Genomic DNA, 25408 nt, shown 5'->3' with positions numbered 1-25408 from the left:
TAGTGGATTTTGCTTTTATTCTGAAGACATGAAGTTCTTGCAATCTGCACACACAACCCACTTGCCTTACTTAATTCTCTGTGGCAACATATTGTGGTTATATAAATATGCGTCAAGTGTGAGCAATGTTTATTTTCTTCTATTGTTCCACTTCTGAATGTTTGTACTGTATGTATGTAACTAGTAGCCTACTGTAGATACAAAAGAAGGCTATATACTGTCATGTTATATGATGATGTGTCAGTGTGTTCTGAATCCGGTCAAAGGTGCTCTGATGGCTATGATGACATTTTTGCCTGGTCCTACTGGTGTTTGATCATGGTTGGTAGGTGGAAGCACAAGCTTACAAAGACGATGTACAGTAGATGATCCAGTGAGGTTGACCTACCGTTGGCAGTGGGGCAGGACGGTGAGGCAGACCTACCGGTGGCAGTGGGGCAGGACAGTGAGGCAGACCTACCGGTGATGGTGAGGCAGACCTACCGGTGGCAGTGGGGCAGGACAGTGAGGCAGACCAGACTACTGGTGGCAGTGGGGTAGGACTACCCCTACCGGTGGCAGTGGGGCAGGACAGTGAGGCAGACCTACCGGTGGCAGTGGGGCAGGACAGTGAGGCAGACCAGACTACTGGTGGCAGTGGGGTAGGACTACCCCTACCGGTGGCAGTGGGGCAGGACAGTGAGGCAGACCTACTGGTGGCAGTGGGGCAGGACAGTGAGGCAGACCTACCGGTGGCAGTGGGGCAGGTCAGTGAGGCAGACAAGACTACTGGTGGCAGTGGGGTAGGACTACCCCTACCGGTGGCAGTGGGGCAGGACAGTGAGGTTCTCAATGATAGTTTGGGGAGTAATGACTCAGTTCTCTGTGGTGTGTTTTAAAGTGTCTTTCGCACACATATGCACAACCAAATCGTATTGGGTATCTCAAGTTGTTGTTCTGTTTTGATCATTATAACTCATCCTTTATGGTTTGAATTCACATTGCGAATGCTCTAATAATGGAGGTGATTCATAGAGATAGAATATAAATTGATGTTTAATAGGTAACTGATTCATATGAAATATGTGGTGAAGCCTGCAGTGCTGTGATTCGCTCAATGACGTCATCAAAGACAGGATGCACCCAAACTAATAAGAACGCAATAAAACAGTTTGAAGTTCATCCGATTTATAGTATTCTATGATTCATAGTTACTTTTCTTTTTCATTCTTTCCTTGTCGTGATTTCAGTGCTTCCTGTTTTTTTTTTTTTTTTACTTCCAAAAGGATATCAGTAGCATCGGCTATAAAGTCAATGACCTATACGAGGAGGGAAATGTTAACAAAACAAGACATTTGGACCACGGTGAAGGAGAGGTGTTAAATGCGGTCTATACGACGGTAAGCCTATACCTGTTCCAGCTGTTTCACAGTGTCCTCCTTGTCTACAGGGGCGTAACCTCTCTTCTTGGTCATGTGCACGAATTTGGATAAGTTGAGAGTGGCCATTTTGATGGTCCCCAACTCCAGGGTCTTCTTGGCAGCAGTGTCCACAATATGGGACCATTGGTCTTCCTGTCAAGCACATACTTTGATTACAGATTCTACAATGCAGACACAACAGTGGAATTGTCAAAACATACCAAACTAGCCAGATCTGTCATACCATATTCATCCTGATAGCCTGATAATTGTTCAAATCGCGTTGCAATTCGTCCAATACGTTATTACCGCGCAAGATAACTTCAGCTGTCTGTTGATGGTGGACGGCGTACTCTGAGCGCGTATTCTGTGCGCAGTCAAGGTTGCTTTGCCTGATTTGCAACAACCTATTTGCGCTGTTCATCAAGGTAGCGAAGCGTTGCATTAACTGGCGGGGTTCCTGGAACGTTTGCACGTGAACGTTGGTTATGTGGGACAACACGTAGCATATGCAAACAATGACTAATGAAACAAGAGATATCGCTTAATTATATCACACACAGCGTTTAGTCCAGACTGACACACTTGCTTAACAGACTGAGCCACTTCATTCACGTAGGCAGGGAATACAGCGTGTTGCTGAATGCTTCTGTCCAGCCACGCGTTCCGCAGGCGGAGGGCCTTTAACTCAGCGATGAGTGCGCATCTCTGGCGCTCCAACTCATTATTCCGCTTTCCGTCTTCTTTTGCCTTTTGTACAGCCCGACCTCGTTGTACGTCATTGCTCTGGAGGACAGTCGTATGTAACAGATAAGTACAATAAGTAGTGTATGCTTTAAAAGTATTTTTCATTTTTTTTATACTATTTCACTGGAGCAGCATTGGCCCAGATATCTCGAATGGAGGCGCTCTCCTGGGTACCTTTAGGAAGGGTGCTACGGTCCCTTTTTCATCTCTCAGGGCCGCCTCCTTCTCCTGATGCAACGCCTTGCGGAGTTCTTGCTCGCCATGTCGAGCCTCAAGGTCCTCATGAACGAACACAAAAACATGTGAAGAATGGGGGGGGGGGGGGGCAAGGCAATAGGCCTTGTGGTTAAAATAGCTAAAATAGTTAAAATAACACTAGCCTAACATACTTAAAGACAACTTAACCAGTTATTTAAATGACTTCCTACCATCCGTTGCCATCTGAGAACGGCGGGGTCTTCATCAGGCTGCAGTTTGTTTAGAAATGTTCGATTCCTTTGCCACACACACACAATTAAACAAACCAAAATTTTTAACGTTAAGTTGTTAAAGGAAAATTCATGCAATTGGTTCGTTTCAATACTTACATTGTTATGAAGGCTTTCAGGTAGCTCAGTGTTCAGTGGCTCAAACAGCCTTTAGATTTAAACTTAAATCTTAACAACATTCGAGTTCCAAGTAAACAAAATAACATTTTCCATGGCAACTATTCATGCTACAGGCCCAGAATACATAACCTATACTATACTAATGTAAGTAATGGTCCTGGAAGTAATTAGCCAAGCATTTAATAACAGAGGTTTAATGATTGCAAATCAATTTGCAATACGATTTTTAATAAAGCTTTGTCACATTCTCCGAACATATTAGGGTATTTTGCAGTTCAGATGAGTTTGCCTGAGCATTACAGAACACAAGGAGGAAAACATTCAAAAACGATCTGCTTATAGTTTGTGGTCAAAGACTAAGATCCCTTGAACTTTAAATTAAATTAACTTGGAATTCAGTGCAAAAAAAACCTCAAAGATGCTGACTAAAACAAATCCATGTGCTATTTGAAAGCTTTATAAATGTCATATATTTAATATTAATACAAGCACAAATTATTTTGATGTCAGCGTATGTGTGTAAATGTCTAAGTATTTGTGTTTATGATATATTTACAGTGCTGTCCATCAATTAAGATTTTTTTTTAAATAGGTTTATTTTTCTCATTAAATATACTTCTGACTTTTTCAAATCTACACTCTTTCAAAGAATTGACACAACAGTGATCAATCAATTGATGGGTCGTTTCGAGGGACGGAGGAGAGTCATGGCACAGGGACGGTCGGACGTAGAAATTATGTGTCTCGCAATACTTTCAAGGCAGAAACAATGGGAAGGTGAGTAATTCATTGTGCTTCAGTTGTATACTGGACGAGTTACCAGTAGCTCTCTGAGGGTGTAGTCCTTTCAGCACCATCACATTCAACTGCTCTTTTTAAGTCAGTCCGTCTGCCAGAGACATGAATTTATGTAAATGGGAAAGTATTTACATTGTATACAATTATACCAGTCAAAACCAAACAGTGATTGCAGAATTAAATCCAGTAACTGGAAAAAAAGACTTGCTACTAATAATGAATTGTGGCTCAATAACAAAGACAATATCTAGAGTGTTCACACACACACACACACACACACACACACACACACACACACACACACACACACACACACACACACACACACACACACACACACACACACACACACACACACACACACACACACACACACACACACAGGGGCTTAGAAACATCCAAAATAATGCAGACTGGACTGTAGGCAGATCTTAATCTTAAGACTGTAGGCATGGTAGTGCCTAATTGACAGTAGGCAGCAATTACAATATTTAAACATCTTGGTCTGAGTCCGCTTTGAGTTGTGTGTGGGGGGGGGGGGGAAGCTTCAAGCACATGATAGTACATAAAACAGAGTATGAGTTAGTTACCCGCCCCCCACACTGTGTAGTTCAGTTCAAGAGGGAATGTGTGGGGGTTACGGCAGGGCTGACGTTCAGAACTCCTCGTGAACGTTCCTGGCGTAGTCCATGAGCTTGCTGCCGGTGAAGTATTCACTGTACTTCAGGATCTCTTCAAGCTCCAGGTTCTGGTTTTGGTTCTCGTCCGCCACCGCGATCATCTGCTTGGCCTCATTGAGCGCATTGTACTCATTCATGGGGTCCATGTACTCCTGTTCGAGGAGGAATGGGACACAACACGGAAGGAAGAAATGTTCAGGTGTTCGTCCCGTTTCGTTTATACGTTTCAGCTTGCTCATGTAATCCCACTCGCTCCCAATTCTCTCCGATATTCATCTTGTACACATACTCGCAAATTATGAATATATTGAAGGGCTGCAAGAACAAATAAGTAACTTTGTTATGCTTGATAAACAATGGACAATAGTCCTTTCAGTGAAAAAACCTGATATTGAGAAACACATTCACAGATTGTTAGGAAAGACTAGTCACAACAAGGCTGCACCAACACATTATCTCACTCCACTTCCACCTACTTCCAGTTCCTCCATCGTAACGATGCCGTTTCCGTTGGCGTCGATGACCTCCAGGAATTCCTTCTTCCTCTCGCGGACCCAGTCGTCGTCAATGTCCTGCGCCTGCTGGTTCTCCACCGTGCCCACGGGCAGGGAGATGAACTCCGACAGCGTCAGCTTCTTATCGCCGTCCTGGTCTACGACACAAATACAAGACGGCGTACACAGGGTTAGCGTCTCGACTGGAGGACCGTGCGGTTTTTCGCCACAATTAGAGGGTGGGGGGGGGGGGTGGGTGGGGGGAAACGCACCCAGGTCGCGGACAATCTCCTTCACCATGTATTTGAGCATGCCCCGGCTGTGCTCCGGATGGAGGAAGGAGAGGAACTCCTCCTCGTTGAGCAGCTGGTCGGCCGGAGGGCTGTCAGCCTGGAACCAGCGGTCTTTGAGGCTCTCCAGAACCTCCTGAGCTGCAAGGTAGAATGGACTGGTCAGATCATTCGGATTGATGATTAATCTCATGTGGGGGTTAATGCCGCAGAAAAGATAAGAGTTAACAACTGAACTTTATCGACTGGAAAGGAAGGCATACACAGACTCAACTGCCGTATCCCGGCTAACTATGTGACGCTCTCCAAGAGCCTTGCAACAATGTCAATATGTTATTCATATTATGGAGGCGGAAGCTTGGAAAGTACAGCACTCTCGCGCTCGCCTCTAAAAACTGGGCTGCAGACCTCTTCAATCACAACATTGAATAGGGTTGGGGGGGGGGGGGGGGTGAAATAGGAGTATAAGCATATCGCTGTGCACTCACTTTCCTCGTCCACCTTGAGATCTTCATTGTTCTTTATCTTTTCCGCAACTTCCTTTTCGTTGAGTCCCTTGCTGGCCAGAAATTTGACTCTGTACTCATCCCATGTGACATAACCTAAATAAAAGCAATTGAAATGTTAGCACCCAGGTCAGAATCACAACAGCACAAAACAATCTCTGCAACACTTGGGAGTCTCCGCAGACATTATAAACACGTCCATGAACCAAGCAAAAGGCAAGTGCAAAAATCATTATATGAGAATTCCAGGAGAGGTAGCCATTATAGTAATGTGTTGGGGCATAATGTGTGAGCTTTATGATATTGTGGACAACAGACATGTGAGATTTTAATTCAACATCAAGAAAACATTGTTTAGGTTTATGTTAATATGGTAAAGTTTGGATAAAGAGTTTACTGATAGAGGTTAGCAGGTTAAGTAAGCTAAACTCAAAAGGGGAAATTTGATAGCTACCACAGCATAATGGGGGAAGTGAGTGAAATCATTACAAATTGATGTAAAAGAAATTGTTTAATGAGGGCAAGGGTTTAGTCTCCATTGGCTGGATCTTGGCCGCCTATCATCCTTGCCACACGTCTACCCCTCCACCTCCTCCTCCTCACCGTCTCTGTCAGGGTCCACTGCCCTGAAGCTCAGCTTGTTCTCCCTGACCGCCTCTTGGAAGTGCTCCTCGGTTTTCTCCATGATCCATCTCTGCATTTCCTTGGCGCTGACGCTCTTGTCTTCGTTGACATCTACCCTGTGAAACACGTAAACAACCAAACGTCATATACAACAATCCTCCGTGCTCTGGTCCTTACGTGCGGCCGGGGAGAATGATTAGCACCGGGCCAGCCGTCCTGTCCACTGGCGTGCGATAAACTTTTTTATCTGACTGGCCTGTGTCCAATCTGCTCTTGTCTAAATATGTGTAGCTCAAATACTTCTTTTTAGTTTTTTGTTTTTTTTCACACGGCCATTTCCAATACCATTTAAGGACAAATAAAACGGGGCAACAGACAGGGATTTGTCAAGCAGCTGGCTTCACGACAACTCAAATGAATCAAGTCACAGAACGGATCAGGTAAAAGAAATATGGAAAGGCACAGGGTAAAATAACCATGAAGGGCAATACCTGCACAAACCGCTTCATAAATACTGTTATCCCACAGGGCTTTGGAACCATCATGGGTGCCCAATTGTTTCTTAGCAGAAAGCATTTCCTTCTTTCAGGAAAATAGTTTTTTGTATGTGCAGTGCACGTGCGTGCGTGCTACAGGTCAAACAATCAATACACTATCCACCTATCAAACAACGTGTATTGTAAGAAATTCTGTTCATTATTTTGTTCAGTCATTTTACAACCATATAATTGGAACCTCTTCTACAGCTGTGAACATGTTGCAACAATGTCAACATGGCACACACAGAGCCAGTGTGCAAGCCTTATCATTTCCACAATAATATAATAAACGTCTGGCTGATAAAAAGCATGGGCAAACATGGACAGGCGGGTTTGTCAATTTAGTTATTGACATTTCATCCCCCACACACACACACACACACACACACACACACACACACACACACACACACACACACACACACACACACACACACACACACACACACACACACACACACACACACACACACACACACCCACCCACCCTGTGTTACTTGGATCAAGAATAAAGCAGACGAGAAACTCTGATAATGAAGCAGTTCCCTCCTTGTGGAGGTGTGAACGGATGCAGAATATCAAACTAAAAGAGTGATTCCCCCTAATAATATAATATTCTAAAATCAGTATATTGTACTTATTCGGTTTGTTCTACAACTTCAAGATAGCTACGATTTCTATTGAATTCAAATTGCTAAACCGCACCGCATGATGGTGCACAGTGCACAGGTGCACCACCTCTAGCTAACAGCTTGGACGTAGCGGAGCGGATAACCTCAAATTACTTTGCTCTTGGGCCTCCTTTCTACCTACAATCGGTTAGCTGGATGAACACGCTCAACCTGATCACCTGCATCAGCTGCTGTCAATGTCCAAAGAATCTCCAGAATGAGAACACAACAACAATAGTTAACAGCCATCCTTGATATCGCTAGCTGGCAGCTGTCCACTGTTTCGATGGTTGGATTGAGCAATGAGCACCTTGAGAAATGGGACAGACTACTTTAAGTATCCTATGATCTGAATAATCAGATAAGCTTTCTTAACAATCATACACATTATCCATCTCGGTGCAGCACATTTGGAAATTAGATTGATTCAATTAGATGATAATTTCCCAGTTGACATTCTGCACTAGGATAGTGTAGTAGTGGCTAGGGTATTTGGGTGTTTGCGATCCTGAATGTATTCAACCTACATGTAGGCATCTTGCAAGATGGCTCACTGCTAACTCAAGCCCCATAATAACCTACTGCATTAATGCTGCTGGTTTGCCAAATGACTAGTATATCCAAAATGGACATTATAACTGGTCCAGAGGAAGAAAAGCACTGCTCTAGACACAGAACAGAGTAGCTGATTTGTGTGTTGCGTCAGGAGTGCCTTCTGTTCAGAACAAGAGTAGTTAAATACTGATCTTCTTTAGTGATGCTTACTTGGTAAAGATGTCAATTAGTTTCTTTCTGTTGCGTCTCGGCTCTGAATCCTCGTCAAACTCCTCCATCTCTTTACCAAGGAACACCTCCTGGTGGAAATCCTTGTTCAGGTGCCCATCCATCTCCATCTTTAACCCGTTCAGGTGGTCTGGGGGCAGGATCTCGTTTTCATCTTTACTGCTGGCGTTCTTCTCCTTCAACGCGGACATGTTGGCAGGCCGTGCGTGTAATTGGATGAGCGCAGAGCAGAGCAGGGAGCCCAACAGGAGGCTCCTGCACCACACCTGACTTAAGACAGACATCCTGCAGACCCATAGACAGACGTTACGGTTCGGAGTTAAAGTGTCAAACATCAGCATATGACACGAAATAGTCCGGTAACTGATACAAGATTTAAAAAAAAAAAGGTAAACAGAAACACGACTGTTATCGTCCATAATTTGTTGGGTTTCCAGTGTGTAGGACAGTTCAGTCATTATAATAACTAAACGATCAGCTGTTACTGTGTGCTAGCTAGCTAACTAGCTAAACGAGGCTAACACCAACACAGCATCGTTGTACAACATAATAATAACTTGTATGTATGATCAGAGTAGAGAACACCTCACCTGCCAAGCAGCAATCCCGGATGTGAATTTATGAAATCCCTTTGGTTGAGTCAAAACCAGTCAGTCGTCATACAAACCAACAACCTTCCTTAGCTCAAAAGCTGTCCACAGCAGCTGGTTTCTTCCTGTACACGTGGCTCAGACACTCACACCCCCAGGAGGGGCAGACGGACACCTGTTGGACGATGATAATACTATTGAAGCTGTTGTGGGTGGGAGTTTAACTTCTCAACGTCAATGTGAGATACTAGACACACTGGGGATACTGGTCAGATCACCCGGCTGGCAGGGAGTGGGACTGGTTGCTACGTTGTCAACGTTGTCACTGACGCATCCCGGAAGTAGTCCAGGTATTTTTTCGGCGTAAGTGTACAGCCATGTTGGAAGGGTCAATATTTTTTTTTTTTCTGATTCTCTACCGGTAGATGGCACTGTGTTCAAAAATAAGAAACGAAGCAATAGCACAATTATTGTCCATGGTAGTAATACCTAATACTTTAGTCTTCTTTTAGACACAGATTATTTACAAGGCATGTGACATAATGCATCCAAACATTGCTTTGATGCATTTTCAAGCCATCTTTGTTTTATTAATGTTGACAAAAAAGGACAAGACTTGACTATGGATGGATCTCGGCCAATAATAAAGTAGCTTTTGTTGCTTGCAAAATACTAAATCATAGATTTAGAAGTAGAACTTCCTGAGAACAGAAAAGCTTTACTTAGGAACATGTTTAACCAATCTAGAACATTTTCTAAATTCTTCCCCATTCACATGTGCACACTTCATCATTACAGATGATGCACACACAATGATGACAAGGTGTTCATCAAACAAAGCCATCTATCTATGAAGTTATACACCCGCCCCCCCCCCCCCCCCCCCCCCCCCCACACACACACACACACACACACACACACACACATCGCATCTGCCAAAGAACTTCACCACATCGCAATGGAATTGACAATTTCATTGGTGAGAGAACGCAGAGAACTGAAGGGTTTGCCAATTTGAGGGATGAAAAAGTGGGAGAGAGTGAGCAAACACAAGGGCGCTAGAGAGAGGGTGGGAGAGAGGAGGGAGGGAGGGAGAAAGAGTGATGATAAAACTCCACTGTGAGTCCTCCTGTTTGCTCAAAGGAAAAAGTGGGACTAGCCGGAGAGAGAGAGGGAGAGAGAGAGAGAGAGAGAGAGCAGCGGAGCAGACAGCAGGAGAATACTACCACACACACTTCGACTCAACTCTGGGCTCCCAGTCACTTGGGCTGTAGAAGTGCAACTCTTGGACTTGATAGTTTGCATGGACAACCCCAAGTGAACACCTCGCCACACTCGCTACCCTCACTGCGCTACCAACATAGTTGGAGTTACAGCAGTGAGCAGAACCCGGACCTGATCCAACTTCCCTGGGAGTAAGAGACTGTGCTTTCCGCTTGAGCTCCTGGACACGGCCGGTCCATGGGATGGACAGATCCGCTGCATCTCTCGAGTAAGGCACCGCTCCTGCTGGATCTTGTTTTGGATGTTTTGTTTTGGTTATTGTTGTTTTTTTTTGTCTTGCGACCACACCAGCGCTGAACAGGAGTGAGTAGAGAGTCCTGCTGTCCATCTCCATCTCCCTCTCCCTGCACACCCCACCCTGAGATTTCACAGACCCTCCTCTCCGTCTCTTCCTCTGGGCGGCCCGCGTGTCCCCTCTGCTCCCCCCCCCCCTTCTCCCTCACACCGGCCCCCCCTTACCCCATAGCCCTCACACCCCACCCCTCCCCGACAGAGCAGAAAGCGTGAAAAATCTCACTAATGGGTTTATTTGCTGTCAGATCTGTGCCGATCTGTCATTCCAAGACGACCGTTCTACTTGAAACATTTCATAGCTGAGTAGCCCCCCTCCTGGCTCTCTCTCTGGCCAGAGGTAGTGGAGCCCCTGCATCATTCTGCTGGCCGAGAGAGCTTGTCAAACAGACAGAGAGAGAGCGACAGAGGCAGCAGCAGCAGACAGTCTGACAGCATCAGCGGACAAGTGAATTTGCCCCCTCCACAGTTGGCCATTTAAGGCATCTACTCCCAACACCACCACCTCCACCACCACCACTACTACCACCACTACCACAAAGCCGGTTCCTCCCTCCAGCAGAACCCAGTGGTTTTATCACACCAAGATCTCTGAGCGGTTGCTGAGCGGAAGTGTGTATGAAGATGCGGGTCGGGCCCGGCCCACTAGCGGTGCTGGCCTTAGTTTTCTGGACTCAGTGTGTCCTCCTAGACGGGGTCGAGGCCAAGAAGGAGAGGAAGAGACCCAAGGAGGCCCCGCCACAACACACAGAGACCTCCAACACCACGCTGTCCAACAGTGAGGAGGTCGGAGGGATCATCAAGGTAGGACCTCAAAATGTATGGTATTTTCTATTATTACTTATTATTAATAATATTGTTGTTATTATTATTATTATTATAATTATCATCATTATTGTCATCATTATTATTATTATCAATATAAATATTTATATTATTGTTTTTATTGTTACTTGTATTATTATTATTAGCATTATTATTAATTGTATTGTTAATATTGTAATTCTGAATATTCTTGTTATTATGGTTGATTTCTAAAATTATATTGTGATTGTGATTCTGATATAAAAATAATAATATTTGAACATATAATATAATACTACTATTATTGGGACCCTGGAACTATGGAGCATAGTTAGCTGACAACACTTGTAATTGTCATTGTGATTGGAAATGTATTCACATGTTAGTGAGAGAACCAGGAGGAGAGCCCCAGCGAGGGCCAGACAGGTGTGCCCCTGCAGGTCAATCCTCAATCAATGCCATGGACAGAAATGTGTGACACTCTAAATGGATGACTTCCTGAAGAATGCCAGGAATGTGAACATCTAAAGGCTGATCAATGCATCAATTAGTCTGCACAGCAGGGGTCCGTCACCCAGTTTCAAGCCTATTAGCTATAGGGCTTGTTCATTTTAACACATGAAGACTCAAGGGAGGCCTCTATGAACCAAAACACAAGCACACACAACACATCCTCTGGGAGCTCCACATAAAGACGGCAATATAAATTTTAGTATTGAGATTCCAGATCCCGAGGTTGATATATGTGATACGTACATAGATCATAAATATTGCGTGCCTAAGATCAACCACCACAACTCTAGACGGCACTGCCACGCACAACAGCATCAGATATCATATCTCACTGTAGTCAGTCAATGAAATGAAAAATAAAGGATTGCAATTTCAATTCCCGCAAAGAATGTTCACTATTCAGACCACTGGCCACTCAGAATACACTATAATAGCTGTGTTGGAAAGCTGTTTTCATTCAAAACATGTACCTCAAGCAACATGGCATAGCACATCAACAGTATGCAGTGTTCCATAACAGTAGTTGACCTTTGCCCTTGTTATTTATGAGTTTATTATTGGTGTTGCATATTTGCTGGGAATCAAAAAGGTGGAGGGGAGGGGAGTATTTGTTTTTGCTCCCAGCCCACCCATCGTGTTGGCAAAAAAAAAGGATACATCTCAGTCTCAACTATGCAGTTGGTAAAAGCTTAATGGTGACGCCTTGTGCCTCAGTAAAGAGCCACTGAAGTCCAAGGTGTATCAGGAAGAAGACACAGCGCCGCAGTGATGTTTATTTGACTGGTGGTGCCCCGTGTAAGCAGAGGCTGTGAGGGATGACCTTGTGCGGAATGTCCAGCGCCAGTCGCAGACGTTGGGTTCACCCTCTACCCTAATGTCTTCATGAGGCCGCCCGCCCCGCCCCCCACTCCCCACCCAGCGTCCCACCGCACTGATGTCACCATTCCTTGGGAAAGTTAGGTGGGCAAGAGCCTGAGGCAAAGCTGATCCCAGCCCCTACTGATGCTGCCACAGACACAAGGCCTGTCCCAGCCCCTACTGATGCTGCCACAGACACAAGGCCTGTCCCAGCCTTGACTGATGCTGCCACAGACACAAGGCCTGTCCCAGCCCCTACTGATGCTGCCACAGACACAAGGCCTGTCCCAGCCCCTAGTGATGGAGCCAGAGACACAAGGCCTGTCCCAGCCCCTAGTGATGGAGCCAGAGACACAAGGCCTGTCCCAGCCCCTAGTGATGGAGCCACAGACACAAGGCCTGTCCCAGCCTTGACTGATTCTGCCAGAGACACAAGGCCTGTACTTCTGCTTACTGGGCGCACATACACCAAGACACACACACACACACACACACACATGTGGAGACACACAAAAAGGGGCAGCATGTCGTGTAAGTCCCTTCACAAAGCCCCATAGAAAGGGCTCTGAAAGAGGACACCTCAGCGAGGATTAGCCCCCCCAGCACCCCCACTGTCACCCCCCCCATCCTATTCTCATCCAGTCCCTAACACATACTCTCAGAGTGTAATGACATAATCACTCCTTGAGAGACCCTTCTATGCCAGATGTGTGTGCGCGTGTGTATGTATGTGTGCGTGCGCATGCATGTGTGTGTGTGTGTGTGTGTGTGTGTGTGTGTGTGTGCCGGGTCTTAGTGTGTGTGTGTGTGTGTGTGTGTGTGTGTCAGGAAAACACTTGAAGATGAGGTTGAAAAACACCCAGACCTTGGTCTCTAGTACACGTCTACCTTGATTCTGTTTGAGGGAAAAAAGCTGTGTACCACACACCATGCAAGTGGTTAATATGCTTGTTTTGGACGGTTGGTGGCGTTTATCCCATTACAAATCTGTAGCAATGTCTACGTCCAGGAGAAAACAACATATCCACTGGTGCTGCCTTGGCTTGATATTTGTATTCTTAAACAAGTTAAACATTTATACTTCACATTCACCCAAGCTTTTTCCCCCCTTGTGCCCAGTGGAAACAGTTGAAACTCGTCTCTTGGTTTTGAAGCTGGCAGGGGCCCAGGTTGGTCCACTGGCAGGCCGCTGAGCCTGGCTGCATTCCTGCACAGATTTTCCATTTGAAATTGATCAAAATTATGGAGGTAAAGAGTTTGTGTTGCGTAACTTTGATTTAAAACTATTTTTACAACAGAAACTCATTCTGGTTTTGTATTGTGCAGACCTTCAGGTGAGGGACCCCCTCTCTGGCACTACAAACTACATTCACATTGAGAAAATACGCTAATCCAAGTTGTGGTAACCTTTGTTTTTGTAATTCCTTGGCACTCTCATTAGTCGAAACCTTATCATACACCCTGCCTTAAACTAGCGGTCCGTTACTCATTCAATGCGGTAGCGACATATGAGATACACAGCATCACTATCCATTCCTCCCTTCATACGAGATGCTGCGAGACCCCTCTGGATGAGCAGTCAGGGGGCCGCGATGGCTGTAATCGATGCAAGCAAACATCACGCCTGCCGGGCTGAGTAACGGCTGAGGTTTAGGGGGGAGTGTTTCTCCTCTCTCTCGCTCTCTCTCTCTCTCTCTCTCTCATCCCCGTGATGATTAATGACACAGTGTGTGGGACCTTTCGGAAACCGATGACCTCCTGAAACCGATTGGTTCACACCCAACACCTCTGGGACCCGACCCCCCAGTGATGCCATGTGTTGGTCTGTTTGTACTGAAGCCTCATTATAGCCTTTAACGGAGAAATCTGTTTTTTTGAATTACTAGTCATTGTGACTAGTAGTTAATTAAAGGTACTGAATATCTAATCTATTCACATCGTGAAGACAACTATAGTACCAAAGATCAACAGCAATTTGGTTTATGTCCTGATTATCATCAGGGGTTACCATCGATGTTTAAGCATCCCCTCCTGGAAGACTGAGGGCTATAGAGAAGTGAATATGTCATGGCACATGACATGTGGGGCAACATTAGCACAAATCCCTTTCCACATGAAAAGATGCTGATCTACTTATTTGTATTTGCACTTTTACGTTTCATAATGTGGGCCAGCAAGTGGACCAGGCTATATATACTTAATACACAACCCATCTGAAACACCAAATACTGAAATATTACCATGATAAATATAACCATGGTAATGTAACCATGGTAACATAATAAGAATAATTGCTAATGATGTTCATAATCATTGTATCCCCTTTGATAATTTCATGTGAACTCCGCAAGCAACTGAAGAACACATATTCTATGTTCAGCTTTCATATATTTTCAATTATTTTTAACACAACCAAGCTGAAAGAATTCAAACACTTTACTTTCAACCGCTTATGGTTTTCATAATGACTTGATTGATGTCAGCTTTGGGGTGAAATAACAGATGTTTTGCTCGTTCCTGTAATTCTTCCAGTATTGTCGTCTTTAAAATCATATGAAAGACTTGTAATACAAGCCCATAGGATCGGGACGTGCAAAGTACTTGCAGTCTGCTCGCATTGAGGAATACGATCCTGCCCTGCACTTATGTGGTACAGCAAATGCATCACCTAAAATGTAGAGAGGAGGTGTAATGACGCTAGGGTTGGTGTGTAAGATCTGTCCCCAGGTGAAGCCGCTGGGCAAAACCTTTGTGGATCTCCACCGTCCCAATGGCTTTTCTCCACGGCTCAATTTACCTCCCACAGGGAAAATGAGCACTCAGTCGAGCATTTCAAAGTGATAATTTGTAGACGGAGCAGATGTGCCACAGGTAGCCATCAGCACCTCTTTCAACTCTGTGGGTGCTTCGTTGTGTTTTTAAATAACTCCCAAGAATTCATGTCGCTCTCTCAGAAATGATTTCACATCCGGCGTAGGCTTAAATTACCTCCATTCTCCTAAATTAATACCTAGGATATTTTAATTAATACTGTGTGCTCCCTTCCATGCCCTCAATCATATATATATATAACGTCATATCCAAGAAGAAACTCCTCTCAGCAACACTATCGTAACGATTATTAAGTTGGTAAGAAACCCAAGCGGGTGGAGGAGGAGGGCATTGCTGACATCCCATGACTTACTGTCTTGTGTTGCTGGTTCAAATCCTCATTAGGTGCACTGGCTGGGAACACTGGGTGGGGTGGGGTGTTGTGTGTGCGTGTGTGTGTGTGTGTGTGTGTGTGTGTGGTGTGTGTGTGTGTGTGTGTGTGTGTGTGTGTGGGGTGGGGGGGGGGGGGCACTTTGATGGATGCGTGACGACCGGGGATGGGAGGCACACAGGCTCCCGGGTTGCCCCCTCTCTCTCTCTCTCAAGGGGAACTGGGTAGGCCCGTCTGCAGTGGTGCATGGATGACTGCACAGGGATCACCATGATGATGCATGAAGCAAATAGAAGTGAAGTATTATGGGAGGAGGCTGTCGGTTATCCAAGCCCAACCTTAAACCTACAGTACCTGTAAACACGCGATGGCGCTCAGCATGCTGAGGCTTTATGTCATCTCGAACACGTCGCGTATGGAGTGTATACGGCTGTAACGTAGCACTGCTCACACAGCACTGTTAATGGGAGCTATAAGGTTGAGCAGGTTACGTCTTTCGGTATCAATTACCGCCCCTGAGACAAGTTTTAACAGTTGTGTTTGTGGCGGCATACTGCCCTGGGGAAATATTTTCTAGTTTTTATTGCCTCAAATAAATTCAACATCATTTTTTTCAAACTACATAACAAACAGAGGCTACCTAACGCAAGGCATGTTGCGTCTATGGGGGAGTTTACTGGGTAATGTGATATGTGTTCATCTTTGCCTTAAGGAAAAGAAAGAAAGAACTAAAAGAATTTCACACGACACTATAAAACATAAGAGCCTGCCTTTTATCTCAATCCATGTTTTCGATGCTGTTGCCCTTCGTAAATATGGTATGTATCGGTATCCACTCAAAGAAAAAACAAACAAAAAATACTGTGTGAGTGTCGTCAAGGTTTTAAGCCGCCCCATGACTAACAGACAAGCACATACTGCAGTCAGCACTGGAATAATGTGCATTCACGTGTGCTGACAGACAAGGCCGTTTTGAAACACTCACACATCAACGTGCTGATCAAAGACGGCGTCCTGGTGTTCCTCCTCAGCTCACTTGAGTCTTCCTACCTGCTTCTTCTCGTGAGCTGCAGGCCTACTTACTGATGCAGAGTTATGAGAGTGAAGACAGTTTACTTTGCGGCATATTCAATTGACGGTGAGTGCGCGACGCTGACATGTTGCACTGTGTCACTGGGACTGTGCCTGTCTGCGTGTGCACACTTCTGCACAACGTTCTGTCAACTTATTTTTTATTTCAGACTCCTCCACCTGGATCACAATATGGACTAGATACTTTATCATTGGTGCGTGCATGGTTAAAAACTCATGCACAGAAACAAGACGTTAAACAGACTGAAATTGAGCAGCTTGGATAACCTTATTTATTTAGCATTGATTTCTATTTTGCGGCCTAGAAGGTTTACGGACAAGGTAATAATTACCTGAGCCAAGCTCTGACTTCCTCGCAGAGAGAAATATCTGGCGGGCATGGTTTTTAATAGTTTAATTACAATGATGTGTGCTAAAGAGGATAACAAGCTTCAAGTACGGCTGATTTCCTGGCAATGATCTACAGTGGCTTTTTTTATGATTACGCAGGGAATAGGTGTGATATATAATTATACTGTATGTCTGCATGTGTAGCATGTGTGGGCTGACTGGTGCGGCTTGACATATTTGAAAGAGCACACGATGATCTATGACATAAACACAAGTCGTAATGCAAAGCTCCGTCTTTCTCAGGATTAGTGGCAAGCAGTTCCAGTATCTGTGTTTCTCAACAGCTGTCAGCGTCAGGGCGGGTGAAGTTTGGATCACACAAGACTGTCTGAGAGTCTTTTGTGCCGATGATTCACAACACTGTTTGACAGACACTTTTTACAATTAATCCCAGTGGAAATATACAAAAATGGCCCAAGGCATGGAATAATGGCGCCCTTGCTACTCCAACCGCAGTCATTAACGTTTTAGCATTTATAGAAGCATCTAGAACGGGGATGGTAAAGGATAATATTATATAATCAGAGCAAATAAAAACAAAAGGAAAAAAAAAACCTTTACCCAATTTGTGACGAGTTTTGGGAAAACAACATCAAGTAAGGCTGTGAAGAAGGGAACGAGTCTCGCAGTCATCTGTATTGTTGTACACAGTTTCCAAGCCTTCAGAGTCACAACAAAAACATAAAGAAATCCACATTTCAAGAGGCTCCATCCCTCTTAAATTGTTTATTTTGTCTGCTGTCAGGGGGGGGGGTGAAGAGAGAGGAGTGGTGGAAGTTATGTTGCAAACCCAAATATGTAATTTACTTTTCTTTTTTTTTCTTCTTTTTAATACCAGCACATTGAAAGGGAAAACATTGAGACATGACTTGGTTGTGGTGGAACAAGAGGAGTGTCTCTCGCAGGGAAGAAGAAAGAGGCCATGTTAGTTTAGCAGATAAGCGAGTTGTGTCCTGATGCCAAAGCTAAACAAATTCCCTCTCAGACAGCTGAGCTGAGCCTCCACTCGTCTTTATCTCCTTCCCTAATCTCGACCGCAATCGTTTGACGTTTGGGTGCGAAGAGAGGCAAGAGGTAGGGCCTACACTCAAGTTCGTTTTTACTGACGGATATTAATATCGCCTTACATTTCTTACCCAAACATTCTCCAATGTGCTTCTTTGGAGCGTGCAACGCACCATCAGTCATATACCCAACCCTATCAGTGTATGTGTACAATCCTTCAGAACTGTCTATGTTTTCCGATAGAGAGCGCAAGCACATATTGAGTCGGTAAAAAGACAAACAGAGCTGAGGTTCAACCGTGTGTGTGTGTGTACGAGCACACATGTCTTGTTGTCTCTTTAATTAAAACATCATCCGGTGAGTTACCCACCCGCAACTGCTCCATTTCCTCTCCTTCAAAATTGGAACAAGGTTGACGGTATTCGTTGTTGTCTATTGGTTGATTAACTGTGGTGGCTCTATAGGCTGCTGGGCTGCATGACGTTATAGGATAATGGATGTGTGCAGTCCCCAGAATGTACATCACATGCACAGACCGATTCTTTGTCCACCCGGGTGGCTGGTGTGAGTTTACCTCACATCTGTAGTGGTTTGAGAGCGGTTTGTTTGTTTTCAACCCAGCTTATTGAGAATATTTGAAGTGACATGGCATCTTATTGAATCATCTAGAATGAACAAATGAGGCAAACTTAAAACATTTGGCGGGGGACGGTGACAACATACTTGGCCATGAGGCGGTGTTAAAACAAACATTATTCAAACAGCAGGGTAGGAGAGGAGAGAGCGAAGGGCGACAGGTATCAAAGTGTGACCTGCCTGCCGCCATGTTTTTGGCAGCATATTTTAAAATAACCTCCTGTACTTTTTTCCAACATGGACAAAAAAAGACCACGACTCATAGACTATAAAGCGCATGTTGTGTATTTTAAACGTCACAGGTTTCTGACAACCAGCGTGTTGACCCACTGGGATCATGGATGGACTTTGTGAAACGACCTGTAGGCAACTTCAGAAAATGCCCCAAACGGAGACGGCCCCTGGTACGTCAAAACAGCAAATGGTTGAAATGGTTGAATTGTAGGTTCTTTGTTGATTCAAAACACCACTATAGTGCTGTTCATCACGGCAAGCTTTTTGGCTGGTATTTATTCAGCGGTAATTGCCCATTACAGCTAAATAAATACTGTGTGTGTGTGTGTGTGTGTGTGTGTGTGTGTGTGTGTGTGTGTGTGTGTGTGTGTGTGTGTGTCTGTGTGTGTGTGTGTGTGTGTGTGTGTGTGTGTGTGTGTGTGTGTGTGTGTGTGTGTGTGTGTGTGTGTGTCCGTGTGTGCTTATGCGTGTGTAGAAATGACCTTGCAATGTTTTCTGTCAATAATCAAGCATTACATTTCTATTACCATATTTCAGACTGAATGCTCCTTGGTCTTTAATGTGTTATTCTCCCCTTAGCCTGGACCCCCTGGCCCGCCTGGACCACCAGGACCCCAGGGACCCCCTGGCTCTCCGGGGGCAGAAGTCACCCAGGAGGTGCTCCTCCAGGAGTTCAAGGAGATGATCAAAGGTATCGCTCCTCTTCTTCCTGTCCTTCATAAAACTCCTGTCCTACATAAAGTCTCATCGGAGAATCCAATAAAAACAACTATCAGCCAACCTTTTCGTCCTGGAGTTGCCTGGAACGACACAGCGCGGTGAGGCAGGTTTTTCAGGGGGTTCATGGTAGCTGTGTTTGTTTCCTTCAGAGGCCACGGAGCGGAGAGCGTCGGCGGTGGAGCGACAGAGCAGCAGCCCCAGCCTGCCGCCCCCAGCCCTGCTCGCGCTGGACGGGATGAGCTCGTACCGCCGGATAGAGGAGGCCTTCCACTGCAAGCTGAAAGGCCCCGTGGTGATAGACAAGAAGACCCTGGTGGAGCTGCAGAACTTCCAGACGGTGCGTTTGTTTTGACAAAATCAACAATGGAAAACGTCAAAAAACGTGGAATGAGGGGGTTCCTGCTGTGTTGACGCTGCTTGAGCCAGGGTCGCTCAGTGTTATGGACCACTTTGGCTTTGTGCGTTGGATGTGTGTCACGGAACATGTGTGACCCAGTTGGTATGGAACAAGGGGTTAGGATCAGACTGTCGCCGCGCTGAGTGGTTACGTTTAGGGGCTTAGGTCAGAAATATCACCCTTTTTTTTCTGTCCTAAACATCGCTCTGCGGGCACGTACAAAAGGCACTCTGTGTGCTCTGAGTTGGAATATGGTGTGGAGAGGACAGAAATAGACACTGTTTTAAACAGTACGCAGCAGTGGAAGAACCCGGCTGTGTTGGTGTGGGCCTGACAAGGCAGCCAGAGAGATGTTTCAACAGTACAGTTCATCTTTACTTGCTTCTCCATCCTCCAGACAAAGTCTACCTCCTTGTACACTTTGTATTGTGTTGTTTGGTATTGCCAGGCAACAAATACATCCCTTTAAAGCTAAGATGTAGACATGACAGGAAAGTGTCGCTCAGTAAAGAAACTTTTGAAACCAGGTTTTCTGAGTCATTCTCTTCACCTTTTCTTCGGCTAAACATCATCATCAAACTAAACTATATCATCAGATGGTGCTTTGAAATGCTTTAAGTGGTTTCTGTGTTTGTATTTCCAGCCTCTGGCGAAAGGAGCATTTCTGAGGGGGTCGGGCATGGACCAGTCTACTGGCAGATTCACCGCACCCATCACCGGGATATACCAGTTCTCTGCCAATGTTCATATTGGTAATCCAATTATTCACATATATCTGCCCTTTAACACAATGATGATAGTTGTAAACTTAGACTAAGTTAGAGGTAGTCATTTGTTAGTCCTAGTCCAAGATAATTACATTCCTTAGGTTGGGGCTGTAAACTCTTTTGTTGGCTACACTAATCCTAGCATAGCTTAGAATACAGTCAATTGGGACAGCTGTATGCTAGGCTATTCTATGTTCATTGTAGCATAGCATACAGGTGATTTTGACAGCTGTGTACTATGCAGTGCTAGCTTAAGTGTGTGTACAGTTGATTCTAACAGCTGCTAGGCTATGTTAAGTGCAACCTAACATACAGGTGATTGCGACTGCTGCATGCTTGGCCATGCTGGGTTTAGTGTAACGTGGCATACAGGCCTCAATCACCGTACCGGTGATTGATCACCGTACCGGTGATTGAGGCTGGCGATTGAGGTGTAGCCAATGCTAGGTTTAGTGGAAGCCTAGCATACAGATGATTGGAACAGCTGAATACTAGGCTATTCTGGGTTAAGTGTAAAGTGGCTCACAGTTGATTGAGAGGGGCTTCTTCCTGGGCCTGCAGACCACAACGAGGTGAAGAGGAGCAAGAGCCAGCTGAAAGCCAGGGATAACGTGCGGGTTCTGATCTGCATTGAGTCTCTCTGCCACCGATACACGTGAGTACAGCCAGACTGCACTCAGTCCAAAACCTCTGGCCAACTCATCCCCGCACACATTTTTAATTTATGCCCACTTTTACCTGCCAGACCTTTCTGCCGTTTGTAGTTCTTAGCCATGTGGTTCCCATTTGAAATGCCTTACACAACGCAGCATGTTGTGGTCCGATGTTCCAATCCATCAAGAACTCGCAAAACACTGACAGGAAGATAGATACGTGGAGGGACGACAGACAGACAGACAGACAGACAGGAAGAAAGGTTGTTAGGTACATAGGTAGACAGACAGACAGTAAGGTATAGGTAGACAGACAGACAGATGGACAGACAGACAGACAGACAGACAGACAGACAGAAAGGAAGAAAGGTTGGTAGGTACATAGGTAGACAGACAGACAGTAAGGTATAGGTAGACAGACAGACAGACAGACAGACAGACAGACAGACATACAATTAATGTACATTAATATTTCTTTAAACATAATATTTGTTTATACATTCATTTTTACAAAATATTCATTTTATATTCTCCCAAATGTCCTACACAGATCATTGACATTTTAGAAATAATCCAGCAGCTATTTATGGAGCAAGACATCAGCCTTGCTTTGTGCTGTTTACATTCTGTCTGGACAGTTTATATACTGGTAACATATGACAGAGGGGGTTTATTAGCGTTTAACGCCACCTTAACTTTCGCTAGAATTTATGAGCTGTTAAAGCTGCTGTCTGTTATAGTTTCTCTGTGGAACCGGTTTGGCATTTCCTGTATAAAAGTGAGGCAGGTCTTTAAAGGAGATGTCCGCACACACAGGGCTCCTGTCTTCGTCGCCTTGCTAATCTTTATAGACTCACCTTTGACACTTCAGGCAGCCATTTGCATCCCAGCAAAGAAATGCTGGTTGTGTTAAGACAAAAAGAACCAACCTTGTAACACAGTGTTATTTTAATTGGTAAAAAAAAATAATAATAATGGAAATGTGATTGACATTGCAATATAGCAACGTTGTTTACTTACTTTATTTGTAAAGTCCAGGAGCCAGTGTTGATAGGTAGGCTACTGCTCCCTAAAGTGTGTGTATCTCAAAAGCATTCCTCCAGGCATTGTATAATGAGTGGAACATATAAATAATATGACGATGATTGGTTAGCTAGCTAGCACGAAGGAAGCGACGCTCTATTAATTTCATGGCCCGGTCTGGGACTCCCACGCCTCGAAATGTGGAGGATTGTGAAATGAGGCTCATTAAGTTGGCAGCGAGAGACAATCATGAGGGATATGCCGTTAGAAGTGTAGCCGTTTTACACTTAGCAGCAGCACAGCACGCGTACAGTATCGTTGGAGCCTGGAGGCATGTTCAGGGCCAACAGCACTTGGCTCTCAATTGCCCTCATATATTCTGTTATTGTGATTTTGTGATTTTGAATCACAAAAAAATATGGGTTTTTTTGGAAGGTCCATCTGTTCACTTCTGTGTTTGTTATATCCATGCAGGTCACTGGAGATGATTGTTGGCTTGGAAAGTAACAGCAAGATATTCACTGTCAGCGTGCAAGGTCTGCTGGAGCTACAGGTAATGTTCCCCTTCAATATTATCTGACACATTGGATTTGTTTGAAAGATTTTGTAATAAATATGTATTGTCCTAAATTTTTCACTCCTTCACTCTCTATATTTTCTCTCTCTCTCTCTCTCTCTCTCTCTCTCTCTCTCTCTCTCTCTCTCTCTCTCTCTCTCTCTCTCTCTCTCTCACTCTCTCTCTCACTGCAGGTTGGACAGTACACATCCATATTTGTGGATAATGCGGCAGGGGCCTCCATCACCATACAGAGTGGCTCAGATTACATGGGCATGCTGCTCGGTGTATAGACTGTCCACTGGCACCACCACCATCCACCCACCCGCCCATTCATCCACCCACCCATCCACCCGCCCATTCATCCACCCGCCCATCCACCTGGACAGCCACTTTGAACTGCCCATAAGTTGACACCTGTACCGGGTGGGGCATCAAGGATTATTTAACTTGGATTTGCCGCTGGACTTTGTCGATGTTGAAGGACAGTGTAACACATTTTCTAGGGCTGGATTTGTATCTTTACATAATACGCTGACCCCATCCCATCCAGGATTAGGTTGGCATCATTGCACCCTACCACAAGAGTAGCTTCACTTAATCACAATAGGTTTCGGTGGAACAGTGAACAATCACGCAAGGCCCATCTTAGCGGAATAGCAAATGTGTTGGTCATAATATGATAAGAGGGACAGCAGCATCAGATCTAAGAGAATATATGTTTTATAATATAATGTATAACATAAAGATGTGTTTGGGTTTTGTCTTTGTGATCTGTTTTATTCAAAATGTAGTATTTTCTTATGTTTAAACATTTGTCTACATTATTTGTGTTGCAAAGACTCTTTGAGTACACTGGACCGGTATGTGGACCCAGGGTCTAAGAGAAGTTGGCTGTCTGATAATGTAATTACACTTTTTATACTATATTGTTATTTCAAAGAATTCCAGATACAGATGAACATTTGTAGAAGACAGAGAATGTTTTAAGTACTGCTTTTGTGGGGTTTTGTGTATTTTTTGAGAATCTTAGGAATTCACCAGACAAGCATTTTATTGAACATAGTTTTCACGTTTGAGGTATGTTCAACGCCATTGTGGGAGTTTCCACTTGAATATGAATCACACTTAACATTCCTGGATTACAACAAACTATTTTTCTTGTTCATTTCATTTTGAATTAACTGCATAATTTGCTATGATTAGTGATTACATGATTAAATAAATGAAGCGATCTGTGATTCACTTATAATTCACCATAGCTATGTGTAATATTGTATCATCTTGTATCTATATTTTTCGGTAAAATGTAATAATTTACTTTTTTGGGGGGGGGAGAAGAACATAGCCTTTTTCCTGGATATGTAAAATTCTTCCAAGTCTGTTTCCACTTCTATATAAGCTGGTGTTACTTCTCTTTATGATAATTTGACTGTAAATTACTCTATAATTTACAGTATCTCAAGTTTCTCAAGATACAATATCTTGAGAAAACACTGAACTTTAAAATATGACCAACTCCTCTTGTGGTTTGAAATATAAATCTCTGCCATGTCATTTTCATAAACCTATTTCCCGGAAACCACAGCTCATATAACGAGTGTCTTTCTATTTAATATTTGTATTCAACTGTGATTCCATGCTTAAAACTCTCGGTTGTGCAGATTCATGAAATTCATATAAGACTTTGGATACACATGGACCTAATCCGTCTATTTCTTCTCATAATTCCTCAAAAATGTTCTGACTGTAACGTGTATATATCTTGAGTGGCCTTAATGGTACATCACAAGACATTATTAAGATGCTTCAAGGCTTTAGCATCACTTATTCTTGTCCAACCACTTGTACCAACCTGTTTGCATCAGTGCAGGCCTTATCACCAGGCTTCTCAGGGGAGCTCTGCTGGAAAGCCAACTTTCACAAACTGTATCCGGAAACCCACTGCAAAAAAAAATTATTGTGGCATGTTTTTGTGTGTCTGCGGTGCACGATATCAAACACTGGTCGTCTACTTCTTGAACAACTCTACTTGCAATCTGTCATTCTTATTTTGGTATTTAAGTTATTATTTCTGTTGTTATTTTCTGCTTTTCAGTTACAACACAACAAACATGTTTTCATTCTCTGAGCTTTCGGTCTGCATGCCAACCATAATGTTTTTCAAATAAATATAAATTAATTAATAAATGAAGTTCTCATTGGTTGGTCCCAAGCAAGCAAGTCCAAAATCCAAGTGAGAAAAGAAGGTTC

The 25408-nt window shown here is 44.2% G+C and overlaps 2 protein-coding genes across 3 annotated transcripts; one reads left to right on the top strand and one right to left on the bottom strand.

The window, feature by feature from the left end:
- Positions 1-2957: 2957 nt before the first annotated feature.
- Positions 2958-9025, bottom strand: sdf4 (stromal cell derived factor 4). The gene is made up of 7 exons (XM_084479904.1): positions 8731-9025; positions 8123-8425; positions 6127-6263; positions 5506-5619; positions 5000-5158; positions 4710-4885; positions 2958-4385 (listed from the first exon to the last, which is right to left on the bottom strand). Exons 2-7 carry the CDS (start codon positions 8422-8424, stop codon positions 4209-4211), a joined length of 1065 nt encoding a protein of 354 aa, XP_084336030.1. The 5' UTR covers position 8425; positions 8731-9025; the 3' UTR covers positions 2958-4208.
- A 1681-nt stretch (positions 9026-10706) lies between these two features.
- Positions 10707-24477, top strand: c1qtnf12 (C1q and TNF related 12). Of its 2 annotated transcripts, none has more exons than XM_084479213.1 (8): positions 10707-11109; positions 19108-19209; positions 19619-19730; positions 19909-20096; positions 20800-20908; positions 21485-21578; positions 23074-23152; positions 23350-24477. In XM_084479213.1, exons 1-8 carry the CDS (start codon positions 10924-10926, stop codon positions 23446-23448), a joined length of 969 nt encoding a protein of 322 aa, XP_084335339.1. In that variant the 5' UTR covers positions 10707-10923; the 3' UTR covers positions 23449-24477. The 2 variants fall into 2 exon arrangements, with proteins under 2 accessions (XP_084335339.1, XP_084335338.1); XM_084479212.1 differs by having other exon boundaries at positions 10707-11124.
- Positions 24478-25408: the final 931 nt, after the last annotated feature.

Source organism: Micromesistius poutassou, assembly GCF_964030765.1.
Source record: "Micromesistius poutassou genome assembly, chromosome: 15".
NCBI classification, from domain to species: domain Eukaryota; kingdom Metazoa; phylum Chordata; class Actinopteri; order Gadiformes; family Gadidae; genus Micromesistius; species Micromesistius poutassou.
The sequence above is the reverse complement of the archived record's forward strand: the minus strand, read 5'-3'. Positions and strand labels throughout refer to the sequence as shown.